Source organism: Silurus aristotelis, assembly GCF_946808225.1.
Source record: "Silurus aristotelis genome assembly, chromosome: 2".
In the NCBI taxonomy this organism is placed as follows: domain Eukaryota; kingdom Metazoa; phylum Chordata; class Actinopteri; order Siluriformes; family Siluridae; genus Silurus; species Silurus aristotelis.
Window position 1 is genome coordinate 34,304,347 of NC_139575.1, and position 11,754 is coordinate 34,316,100.

The window sequence follows — 11,754 nt, forward strand, 5'->3', positions numbered from 1 at the left end:
CCACCCAACACACCCACACACACTAAAATCAGAGCTGCAAACAGATTAAAAGGGCTCACTAAAATGCTTTTAATTGAAAGAATGACAAAAACACAGCGACAAAAATACAAAATGGAGAGTAGACAGGATAAAAATGGAACGCCGGGGCTAAGAAGCAGGTTAAAAGGAGACGTGTAGTCTGTGGTCTGTCCAGTGCAAAAATGTGCAATTCAAGTCCTTCTCATGATGAGAACCAGGAGTACTGTCAGGGTTGACAAAGGTCCAAGGGTGAGGAGCTACCAGCTAGGCCTCATCTTCCAGGGAAAGAAGAGCAAGTCTGTAATTGGGAGAGGATCTGGTAGCTTTCAGAGTCCAGGCATGACGTAGGCAATGTTATCCAAAGTGTTTGACTGAAAGTTAAGGTGAGAAGTAAGAAAGGAAAATCAGATCAATCAAATCACTCATTTTTGTTTGCATGTCCAACAACATTTAGAAAAACAGGCATTTTGACTGACATTGCTGATGACATCATGATGACTTCCTGTAGCCAATCAGCATTTACACACCCTTTACAACTTCAAACTTTTATCAGACAGAACTGAAAACATTTTTGCAGTTCCTTGGCTACATCTTGTCTAGCGGAGCTTAAAATCTATATATAACCAGAGTGTATAATAATTATGATCCTGAAGCTTGTGGCCTTGAAGGTTATGAGTTAAATGTTAAATATAGACACAGTCTACAGAAGAAAATGATTGGAATTATGTTCAATATTAAATAATTATAACCAAATAAGTGATTTTAAACAAACCGCCTAGTTTCATCAGTTTCAGGATCACTGCTTTAAGTTGTCAAGAATTACCTTGGTAGAGGGAAAACTGCAGATTCGGAGTAACATGTAGCTTTGTTGGATGAAGTAATGGTTTGGGGCTGTACTGCTCTAGTATTAATTCTCCTTGTTACCCAAGAAGACCAAGTCTTTATAGGCTCTTCTAAGTTTCTCCAACATATATTATAATTACTGCATGTTTTGAGATGGTAGTATGGTGAAGTTACCAGTACGTGAGGAGGGCAACCGTTAAGTTCTGGCACCTGAGCAGTGAGGCACGCCAGAGGGCCAAGAGCACACAGCACGGAGTCCAACAGTACAGAGAGAGAGCCTGATACTGTCACCATCCCCTACACACACACACACACAGAAAACAGATTGACAGAGATTGAAACCAAGCCAGCTTCCAGGATGCTGGTTAAGATGCAGACACTTTACAAACAATGAGACTATTTCTCAGATTTTCATCATACCTACTGAGTCAACTGTCACACACAATTTTAATAAAATCTTGTACATTGTGTTTTAAAGCCTAAACAATGAATATCAACATTTTAAATGGACAAGGAACAAGGAATAATAAAATCTGCAGCAGATACCTCGGTCTCCTGAAGCCTGCGGCCAATCAGGGACAGCGACTCGCCCAGCAGCTGCAGGTGGGCAGCGGCATCGATTGGGTCCACCTCGGGATCTCTGAGTGGGGAAGGCGAGGGTTCAGCTACAGGAGCCAGAGACGGTCCGTTCTGTGGCAGAGTCACGGCAGGCTCTGGCCTCTTCGGTACCGCTGCTACTGTCTGCGTTGCTGTTGGGGTCGGAGACACCACACCTGGGAAGTGAGCAACACCTAAAGGAGGCAGATAAGAACGTGGTTGTGAAGAGAGTATGTGCAATATTAAGCTTTGAAAATACAATCCTGCACGACACAATACACAGCGATTCTGGAGAACTGGGCAACAGTTTTGTTTTTTTATTATTTCTGTTCAACATTTTATATCTAGTGATATTTCTAGTGACGACTAGTGATTTGCTTGCTTGTGTCTAAAAAACCCAATCTGCATGCCTGTGTCTATTCATCTGTCCACCTACCCACTTTATCCATCTGTCAGACTGTCTATCCACCAATCCATTTGCCCATCTCTCAATCTGTCCATCCATATGTCTGCTAGTCTATTTATCTTTCTGGCTTTCCATCTGAAATCATGCGACTATCCACTAGGACTTCAATAGTACACAAAATTCACAGTATTGTAAGTGCCTCGGTTTTTATGTTTATTTAGAGGGAAGAAACGCAAAACATAAAATTGCTTGTCGTTTTTTATTAACGCAATTTATTATTATTATTAACATTTGTGAACAACAGTTTACACTTTGAAAAGTTTTTAATAAAAATGCCTACTTGTTTAAATAATATATTAAATATATTTAATCAAAATAAAAAAAATTATATATATATATTATTTCAACAAAATAGAATAAATCAAATTTACGCAATATACTATTTTAATATATCGATTTAATTGAGCGATTGATTAAATTAACACAAATGAAACCGATTAAATAAAATGAAATAAATGGAAAAATTTTATAGTTTACATTTGTTTGGGTAATTGTTTACACCTATTTGGGTAATACAGATGTGTATATAAAAAGTATGTGTACTTATTTCAGCATACTTTTACAAATGTCTTCATTCCTTCCCTCCATACAATTTTAACAATGTTCCACCTGTAAAAAGGATGCACATGTTTGCACCGAACCGAAAGCCCTGTAACGAAAAAGTTCGGTAGGAATACATGTACCGTTACATTCCCACTGTCCATGGATGTCTGTCCCTCTATGACTCGTGTTGAAAACAGTGGTGGTCTACGAACCTTTAGGTTTGCTGATGTCTTTGGCAGGTTTGGGCTGGCTGTGTTTACTGTGTTTGCTTGTAGTGGACTCGTACTTCATCTGCTTGTGCTGCAGATACTCTGCCCTCTCCCTCCACACCTGAGAGATCCACAACAAAAGGAAACAAACCCATTGATTCTAAGAACAAAAGGTTGTTTGCGCGACCATCAGAACAAGAAAAATAAATCGATCCGGATATATGGTGAACGAGCACTAAATACATAAAGACTCAATAGACTGTAATGTTTTCCCTCAGTCTAGACACTGACCTGCTTGTCTCCCTCAGGTAGCTGCTTCCAAGCATCGGCCAACTTTTTACTCAAATCTCCAAAATCTGTAGAACGACATGGCAAACATGATCAAATGATTCAAATAATTATTATCTGTTGCATAATCTCTGGGAGTCTGATCATTCTATTTATTCTTTATTTAACAAATAAGCTGTACAGTGAGTGACTTGTGTATCCAAACCCTATAGAATCGGCCATACATGTGCAAAAAAAAATTGTATGCATATCTAAATACATTACATAGACAAAAGTTTGTGGACACCTGGCCATCGAGTGCTTTTTGAACATCCCATTCTACATTTAGTTCCTATATACTGGAATAAGAACCTCCACTCTTTTGGGAAGATGTTCCACTAGATTTTGGAGTGTGCTTGTAGAGATTTGTTTATTCAGCGTTCCAATTCATCTCAAAGGTGTTTTAAGTGTTGAGGTCACAGCTCTACAGCAAGCCACAGAAGATCTTCCGCTCCAACCCATGTAATCAATATCTTTATGAAGATGGCTTTATGCTCAGAGGCTTTGTTGTACAAGAACACGTTTCCTAGTACAAGAGAAGGAAAAATGTTATCCTTCAGCATCCAAAACCATCCTATGCAATTGTTTGCTTTCAACTTTGTGGTCATCATCTGGGGAAAAAGTACATATGGATGGAAGTGGGGTGTCCCAATACTTTTGTATATATAGTGTGTATCTATATAAGCAGCCCCTCATTTGCTTTGCCACTGTATTTATTGAGATTATAAATGGACCGTTTACTTTAACATCAAATAACAGCCTTGTCATAAACACTATATAAACATGTAAGATATTTATAGTGTGGGTTATATACACACAATAACAGGCTAATAAGTACACAATGACATAATTAACCCAAGATATGACTACTTGGGGTGTTTTGGGCCAGATATGAACCAAGTTTTGTTTATTTTTTTAAACACAAAGACTACCGATTTAAATAAAATGTGTCGTTTTATACAAAGAGGTACTGCAGGTACTGACCGAGCCCCGGCTGCTCCTCCAGGATGCTCAACCTGTACTCTTTAGAGAAAATCTGATACGCTGTGAGGACCTTTTTCTTGGCCTGAAATTCAGAGAGCAAAAATAAACCGAGAAATGAGTTAAAATGAAACGAAATGTATCTTAAATGTGCTAGCATGGCCGACAATTCACCTTCGCTGCCTTTAACCTCGCCTTCTCTTCTTTCTTTCTCTTTTTGAGACTGTGGGATCCTGACCGTCCTCCTGCATACAACGCAGCCTCCGAGCTGCCGTTGGCTATGAATAACAGAGAAGACTTATTAAAACACTACTTTTATTAGAATAAAAAAAATAAAAATAAAAAAAATTAGCAATCATGATTTTCTTTATACATTTGCTGCTGTGGCGTCGCTCTTTTTCCTTGTCCTTCTTCTTCTTGCTTTTCTTGCTCTTTTTGCTCTTCTTCCTGTACTGGTTGAAGGAATCGTCGATGACCAGCTGACCGCCTTCTTCGTCCTCCGCTGAGGAGGAGCTGTCGTCGTCCAGCAGCTCGTAAGCTCCCCCATAATGCCCTGCAGTCAAAGGAGATTTCAATATTTGAATACACTCAAGATTTTGGCTAAACAAACAAACCAGTGTTGTATAGTGGAGCAGCGGGTCGGTGTGTGGTGGCTTTAATTTCCATGATAAAGAGAGCAGGAAGGTTATTCATTGGAATTCAGATTCCAATATGGAAATAAGGACTGTGTAGAAGAGGCATTCCGTAAATGTTACATTGAAACCTCATGAGGAAAAAAAAAAAAACTTCTGAAGGCAAAATAAAGACATTTCCAGGAAAAGAAAAAAATTATGCTGCATTTTCCAAAAATATCTGTGTTCTCCAAGAGAGGTCTTATTGTTTTGTGTTCTTGCTGAACCCAGTTTATTTTGAACCGCATGACAATTTCAGTAATTTTTGATCATTCAAAAGTGTCAATAAACTGTTTACAAAAAGTCAACACACGACACTGACAGTCAGGATAGTTAAACAGGTATAGCACTTTCCCCTGGGTTCTTTATAAGTGATTTTAGTTTATTCTGTTACTGCTCTAATAACAAAAAAAAAACCATGGCTGCATAGCTGTCTCTCAGCAGCATTTAACTTTAACCCAAATCCATGCTATCATGTTATTCTGACAACTATGACCTATTATCAAGTCGAGCAAAAATGCCTTATTTAGGTCTCAAATTTTAAAAACCAACTACTACAGAATGTCATGTGTACACCAAAGCCACCACAGAACATTGTGTGCTTGTCTCAGCTTCAAACGCTCTGCAGAGTTTTGTAAATCTTTCTGGCCATGAGCTTCAGAATGGCTAACCTGCCTTGTTCTGTAAAAGTAGCCAGTTGTTGACTGCTTTATTACCCAAAACCAAAATTACCCAAAAGTATTTTTTTCAGGAACAAGAGTGCACCTGTTTGTGGTTAGTATCGCTCTCGGCTCTTTACTTGAGCAGCCATGTTTAGATTGTGCATTACCAATCACTTTGCATTACGCACCCGCCAGCTGTTGCTCACCTTCCAGCTCCACTTCCTCGCCGACCATCGGCAGCGACTCTTTCGTTACATGTGGTTTCTTCTTAGCTGATTTGGGCACGGGCATGCTTTCTCTCCTGCGATCTTTAGCCGAGGGGAGCGAGGGGTACGCCGGTTTCTTAGGAAGCGTAGGGCAGGGCTCTGAGCCTACAGCCGTAGGAGAGGTGATGGCCTGGAGCAGACCCATGGCGGTCATGCCGTCATGAGGGGAACTGGAGGGGGCTGAGGCGGACATGGAGCTACCATGGCTGTCTGATGGCCGTTTTTTCTTCTTGTGGTGATCTGGGAAGAGATGTAGAAACTCACTGCTTTACGATGTTGCTTCTATTCTTTGCAATGCACAAGGCACTTTTTTAACTAGGGGTCCAAGAACCAAATTATTATCATTTTTTTTTGTGCTTACCCTCAAACCCACCTTTGTAATGATGATCATCGTGATGCTTCTTTTTCTTCTTGTGAGACTCTCCGCTTGCTACAAATCCATCCGGCTCCTTTGTAAAAAAAAAAAAAAAAAAAAAAAAAAAAAAGCAAGCTCCGTTGTAGCCCTGATCAGGCAGTCGCACAAACAAAACCTCATCCTGCAAATCACGTTCCGCTCTTCTCACCTTGGGACGCTTCTTGGAGGACTTGCGAACCTCGGCATCGATGATCTCCTCTTCTCTCAGGAGGTCCTTATAAGATCTCCTCTTCTCTCTCTGACTGCGGCCTGCCACCAGGCTCACCTCACCCTCCATCTGACAAACCACACACAGAAATCCACAGTGGATGTCATTCCAGGCACATATGTAACTTCATCATGGAGGCATTTAACGCATGAAATAATTCACTACCTCAATATTAAGCTCTTTATTTCTTGTTTTTTTTTTTTTCTGCTGTCCCACAGACACCTGATTCACATAATAGATAAATAACACCACGTATGTGTCTAAAAGCAGGGAAAACACTAAAACAGATACAAGGTGTTCTCCCAGACCATGTTCCTGCAAACAACCAGATATTAACGTAATGAATCATTTTCAGTACATCAGCGATGATTGAAACTCGCCGATTTGGAGGATAGACTCCTGTGTCATAAATGAAATAAGGTTGTCCAGGATCGAGGTTTGGGATTTCCTGACTTTGGAAATTTGTGTTAAAAAAAAAAATCAATTATATAGTACCAAATTGCCATGTAGAAGCCCCAGCATTGCTAAGCTACCCCTGTTTGTCCCTATTGCCCCCTGAAACATATAGAGATTTTAACTTTCCTTTGGGATTAATGAAATGCTCTATAAAAAAGGGGGATAATTTACAACTCCCCATATTCTCTGATTGTGGGGGGGGGGGGGGGGATTTGGATTGGATTCGGATTGGATCCGGATTTTTTCAAATGTGAACAAATTTGGTTTCTTTAAGCGATCTCAAATGACCTGATTGCTCCAAGAAACCAGATGGTTACATCTCAGAAATCATCCTGATCCTAGATACATCTTTTACTTTATATCCTAGGTAAAAGATTTCATATGCCATCTAACTGAAATCCGAGAGGCGGATCGGGGGGTCGCCCGCTGAATATACACGTTTTCCCGCCTGTGTTTGAAAACAATTTTGCTACCAAAACACACACACGTCTCTTTAATGTTTGCCGGATAGCTTTAGCTCTCCCTTCTAGCTTACTGGCTCACGCAATTGAAGTTCATATTCCTGTTACATAAATAGTGCCCTACACAGCACACAAAGCAACATACTACAAATCCCTAAGTAGTGCACTTATGCAGGGTGTAGAGATCTATTTTGACATTCAGCCTCGGGGACCGAAGCTAAACGAAGCTTGAGCAAATATACATAGAACTAGTTAGCAAGCCGGCTAACGTGCAAACACGCTAAACCGTATTATAAATGCCGAACTTGTGGTTTTAATATGCATAATTTGGATACCATCATTCATCGCAGGGTGTGGAAAGAAAAACGTCATCTTCATTTAAGAAAACTGAGAAATTACCATTAACTAGCATTCATAAACTTCAGGCTATCCTCGCCGCCATCTTGAACACCGATTTGTTTCTTACTCCACTGAACAGTTGAATAGAACCAAACGTTAAACGCACAACAGCGCCTCTGGCGGTTAGGGTGAACAATACCGTTCTTTATTAAATATGAATTAAAATGTATATTTAATACAGTGTGTTAGAGCAGTGAAGAAAACAGTAAAAAGAGAGCAGGCAGGGTGGAGTGGGTGGAGAAGAGTGATAGCAGGAGTGCTTTGTGATAGAAGGGTATCTGCAAGAGGTGAGACCTGCTATGTCGTATGGTTAAAAACAGTGGCATTGAGTAAATGACAGGACGTAGAGAAGGAGGTAGCTGAAGATTTTCGTTGGGAGTGACGAGGATGGACAGGATTAGAAACAAGTTTATTAGCGGGACAGCACATGTAGGACGTTTTGAGGACAAGGTGGGGGAGGCGAGATTGAGATGGTTTGGACATGTCCAGAGGAGGGACATGGGGTATATCGGGAGGAGAATGCTGAGGATGGAGCCACCAGGAACGAGGAAAAGAGGAAGACCAAGGAGAAGGTTTATGGATGTGGTGAGGGAAGACATGCAGGTAGTTGGTTTGAAAGAGGCAGATGTAGAGGACAGGAGGGTATGGAGACAGATGATCCGCTCTGTCAACCCCTAATGGGAGAAGCCGAAAGAAGAAGAAGAATACATTTTTACAGTGGAGGGCCATCAGGGCCAGCAAGGCCTTTTCTACTCGTCTATCATAATCACTGCCTTTAATATATTTTTGTCCACCAATGTGTATTAAATGATCCGCAATTTATTTAATAGATTTTCTCTACAGAGTGTAACTTTAGGTTAGCGTTTCTATTCAGTAATATTTCAGTCATCACTTGTCAAATGTATATGCCATAATTTGGAATTTCTGAGGCCACCTAGAAGGTGTCCAATCATGTCAGCATTTTCACAAAATAATGCAAAAAATTGCACTGAAAACCTATGAAAGAATAATAAATAAAACATTATGATGTATGCAGGTGGTGCAGTTGTGGCTACAGTGAAAGGAGACTTGTTGAATTGTGTTTATTGGGTTTGCTTTAGTAATTGCATTCATTCTAAATGTATGAGAGCTCTGTCTGTGATGCAGTGCTCTGTTACACTGCACTTCTGTATAATATTGATGGTTTCTATATCTATGTTCTTCCAATGATGCTTTTAAGAGGCGGATTGATTCAGGACACCACAAGACCTGAAATGCACGGCCCACCACACGATTGCAGCATAGTTAATTTGAAATGTATGTATCTTCGACGTTCTGAAAAAACGAGTTCTGTTTTACCCAAACACTGTGGATAATGATCTGATGAGCTGATGATTTACACAGCTTTTTAACAAGTGAATGATCTGTCTCCTGACACAATCTCCATATTCTCCAAAATAAATATATTCCAAGCCTGCTGAGTTGTGATTCAAGCTCTCTTTTGAAACCCTACGTTCAAGTCGGTATTTGCATGTAGAACTGATTAGATTACACTAACTCCAGTGCCAAAAAGCACAGAGACGTCTGATAAAGCGGAACATTGATAATGTAGTGAACTCTGTAATCCTTTAACATTAATGAATGATGATAAAAATAGTTCTAAAATAAACTACAACTGGATTTTGAATGCATTAAAGAATAGCAAGTCAAATTTATCCACGTATTTAGGTAATAAAATAATAATAACTGCCTAATAAATATGATCGTGCAAAGTCTTTTGTTTTGAAGACATTGAACACTGGAGACTCCTTTCATAAATAATAAATAGATATTTAAATATACAGATGTAAATAATCCATACATCTGTTAATACAGAAAATAACAAATAATGCATGTTTTTAATTAGAAAAAAGTCTGTACATTTTTGTTAGTGTTTTATTATAAAAGGCAACATTTGTACACCTCAGTGTTCTCTAAATATGTACAAGTATTTCAAAATGTGCTTTAAAGCTACGGTCCGTCTTCTCGCTTTCACGTTCTCTCTCAATTTTTACTTACACACACACACACACACACACACACACATGCTACATTCAGTACAGGCCATCAAATAATACAGTATCTGGTTACTATATGTACATACTGATCTTCATTTAAAGATGTGATTGCTACACAAAACACTTTACAACAATTTTACAATAATTGCTACATAACTACATAGTATACAAAATAAGACCTGTCCGAATTAAAATTGCATCCTGGAAAGGTACAGAATTATTTCCTGATCTGGGAGATTCCATTACTTTTGCATACTATATACAGTATTTTACACGATATTCAGTCATATATTTAAAACGCATACACTCCCATTCCGATTGCCAGAGCCAAACACACTCCGAGCAGCATCCTGAGCAGCTGAGAGCCGGACGTCAGTGAGGAGGTCACTGCTGATCTCTGGCTCACGCTGATATCTGAGGAAAGAGAGATCGTTGAAGTATTAAATGCTGGATAAGATAATGATTGCTGGATCTGTGCAGCTTGTGTTAGTGAAGGTTTTTTTTTACCTGGAGTCTTGACGTCGTGTGTTTTGTGTCTTTGCCTCAGCTCGTTCTTCTCTGACATGTTCAGCAACGTCTGGAGTTCTTCAAACACCTGAAAATGAACCACACACACACTGATGTTATGTCGTCTCGCAAAGATAAATCGAATAAATGCCCAACAGAATGTTTAGTATCCTTTAAGGTAATCAGTAAAGTAAAGCAGTTTTCTTACCTGGATGTTGAACTCGAAGGCTCTGACGGCTTCCTCCAGCACTCCCGCTCTCTGCATCTCTGTCAGCTCGATGCTGTTCATCCTGCTTCTGTACAGCTGCTTGAACAGATTCGGGCTGCTGACGGCGGGAAACGAGAAGAACCCCAAGCCCTCTCCGTTCTTCAGTCCCAAAGACTTCTGGGTAATACGGCCCAAAATCTGGCCCCCTGACAGGTCACCCAGGTAGCGAGTGTAAGCGTGAGCCACCAGGTATTCAGGATGCTCGCTGCCGATCTGGAACAAGAGACGAACGACATATATATTTAACTACAAAGTACCAAATTGCACCAGTGTTTATAGTGAAGGTGGAATGAGGCTACACATGTAGTACAAGCATAGTGCAGGAATAGTTATCATTCAGAGGCCCTTGTAGTACCTCTCTTAATCTCTGAGCGTATCGCAGTGTAGCAGCCGGTACGGTCATCTTCTCTCTCCAGTCTTGACCATAAAAGTGCTCCAGGTCTTTCTTGAGTGCCTCCATCCTGGCCAGTTCCTGAGGAAAGTATATTGGTGCGACACTCTCGTGAGAGGCGTTCCTGTCCAGTTCCTCTTCCAGAGCTTCATAGATCTTGTACAAGGAGCACAGCAGGAGCTGAGGAAAGAGACAAAGAGGAATAATGTTAACTGTTATGTCATATTTAAGGCATAGTTTCAAGAACATTGTTTTAAAGCATGACTGGAATCTGATTTTAAAGGTATTTGTGATGAGAGTGATGATCAGCTACAGGAAGATCACTGACCTTATACTGATGCAGGCTGATGTTTGCTTTCTGGAAGGCCAGCATCAGTTCTGTGTTCTCGGCTCGGACGTGACTGTCTTTAGTCACAGCCTTTATCTGCTCAGACAGATCACTGTGTAGAAAGAGAGAGAGAGAGAGAGAGAAAGTGAGAGAAATCCAGTGCTGTGTTCACCTGAAATACCTTAATTACACTGTTTCTAAATGACACATAATTACACTTTCATTACACCGTTACTTCCTGTGATTTTTAACAACAACAGATTCCACCGATTATATTCTCATAGCTTTACTCACCGCTCTGTGACCTGAACCTTCTCCGTCTGTACGTTCTGCTTATCTGCTTCCATTATTCTGAGAGAAACAAATAAAAGTAGATAGTGAGAACAGATGCAGTGTATAATCTCTGCAACAAAAAACCCAAAACCTGATGGAGCATCTCATGAAGACAATATATAAGATGCGAATGTGGAGCAAAAATGTCCAACAAATTAAAAATGCATTTACAAGTCATTATTATGAAACTGTTTACTCACTCAGTATGTGAAGTTCTAGTCTTCTGTTAGAGTTGTTTTGTTTTCTATGAAGAGAAGCTCTTGGATCTGCTGTAGCTTGTGGAGTTCATTCTCCAGCTGCTGCTTTTATACTTCTTCTGTCCCTCCCTCCCTCTTTCCACAGCAGGGAGAACACAGGAAGCGGTATTCA

The 11,754-nt window shown here is 40.1% G+C and overlaps 3 protein-coding genes across 5 annotated transcripts in view; 1 reads left to right on the plus strand and 2 right to left on the minus strand.

Annotated features, from left to right (window-relative positions):
* The window catches only part of ap1m2 (adaptor related protein complex 1 subunit mu 2), a 223,707-nt gene that overhangs the window by 190,004 nt on the left and 21,949 nt on the right, over positions 1–11,754 (plus strand). The window lies entirely within an intron of this gene.
* Positions 46–7,643, minus strand: hmgxb4b (HMG box domain containing 4b). Of its 3 annotated transcripts, none has more exons than XM_083562086.1 (12): positions 7,523–7,643; positions 6,147–6,275; positions 5,957–6,032; positions 5,524–5,823; positions 4,358–4,537; positions 4,159–4,262; positions 3,988–4,069; positions 2,968–3,032; positions 2,680–2,797; positions 1,408–1,652; positions 1,036–1,158; positions 46–389 (listed from the first exon to the last, which is right to left on the minus strand). In XM_083562086.1, the coding sequence occupies exons 1-12, from the start codon at positions 7,523–7,525 to the stop codon at positions 345–347; spliced, it is 1,470 nt and encodes a 489-aa protein (XP_083418212.1). In that variant the 5' UTR covers positions 7,526–7,643; the 3' UTR covers positions 46–344. The 3 variants fall into 3 exon arrangements, with proteins under 3 accessions (XP_083418212.1, XP_083418211.1, XP_083418213.1); XM_083562085.1 differs by having other exon boundaries at positions 7,459–7,595; XM_083562087.1 differs by having other exon boundaries at positions 1,072–1,158; positions 7,459–7,576.
* On the minus strand, positions 9,578–11,732 carry hmox1b (heme oxygenase 1b). The gene is made up of 7 exons (XM_083523529.1): positions 11,586–11,732; positions 11,347–11,403; positions 11,053–11,164; positions 10,689–10,904; positions 10,274–10,546; positions 10,066–10,153; positions 9,578–9,972 (listed from the first exon to the last, which is right to left on the minus strand). Exons 2-7 carry the CDS (start codon positions 11,397–11,399, stop codon positions 9,851–9,853), a joined length of 864 nt encoding a protein of 287 aa, XP_083379655.1. The 5' UTR covers positions 11,400–11,403; positions 11,586–11,732; the 3' UTR covers positions 9,578–9,850.

Coding starts and splice junctions, on each gene's coding strand:
- hmgxb4b (XM_083562085.1), bottom strand. Junction 3,033..3,987: donor GGAGGAGCAGCCGGGGCTCG/GTCAGTACCTGC, acceptor GTCGTTCTACAG/ATTTTGGAGATTTGAGTAAA. Junction 1,159..1,407: donor GCAGGCTTCAGGAGACCGAG/GTATCTGCTGCA, acceptor GTGTGTGTGTAG/GGGATGGTGACAGTATCAGG.
- hmox1b (XM_083523529.1), bottom strand. CDS start 11,399: ATGGAAGCAGATAAGCAGAACGTACAGACGGAGAAGGTTCAGGTCACA. Junction 11,165..11,346: donor AAGGTTCAGGTCACAGAGCG/GTGAGTAAAGCT, acceptor CTTTCTACACAG/TGATCTGTCTGAGCAGATAA. Junction 10,905..11,052: donor TCAGCCTGCATCAGTATAAG/GTCAGTGATCTT, acceptor CTCTTTCCTCAG/CTCCTGCTGTGCTCCTTGTA.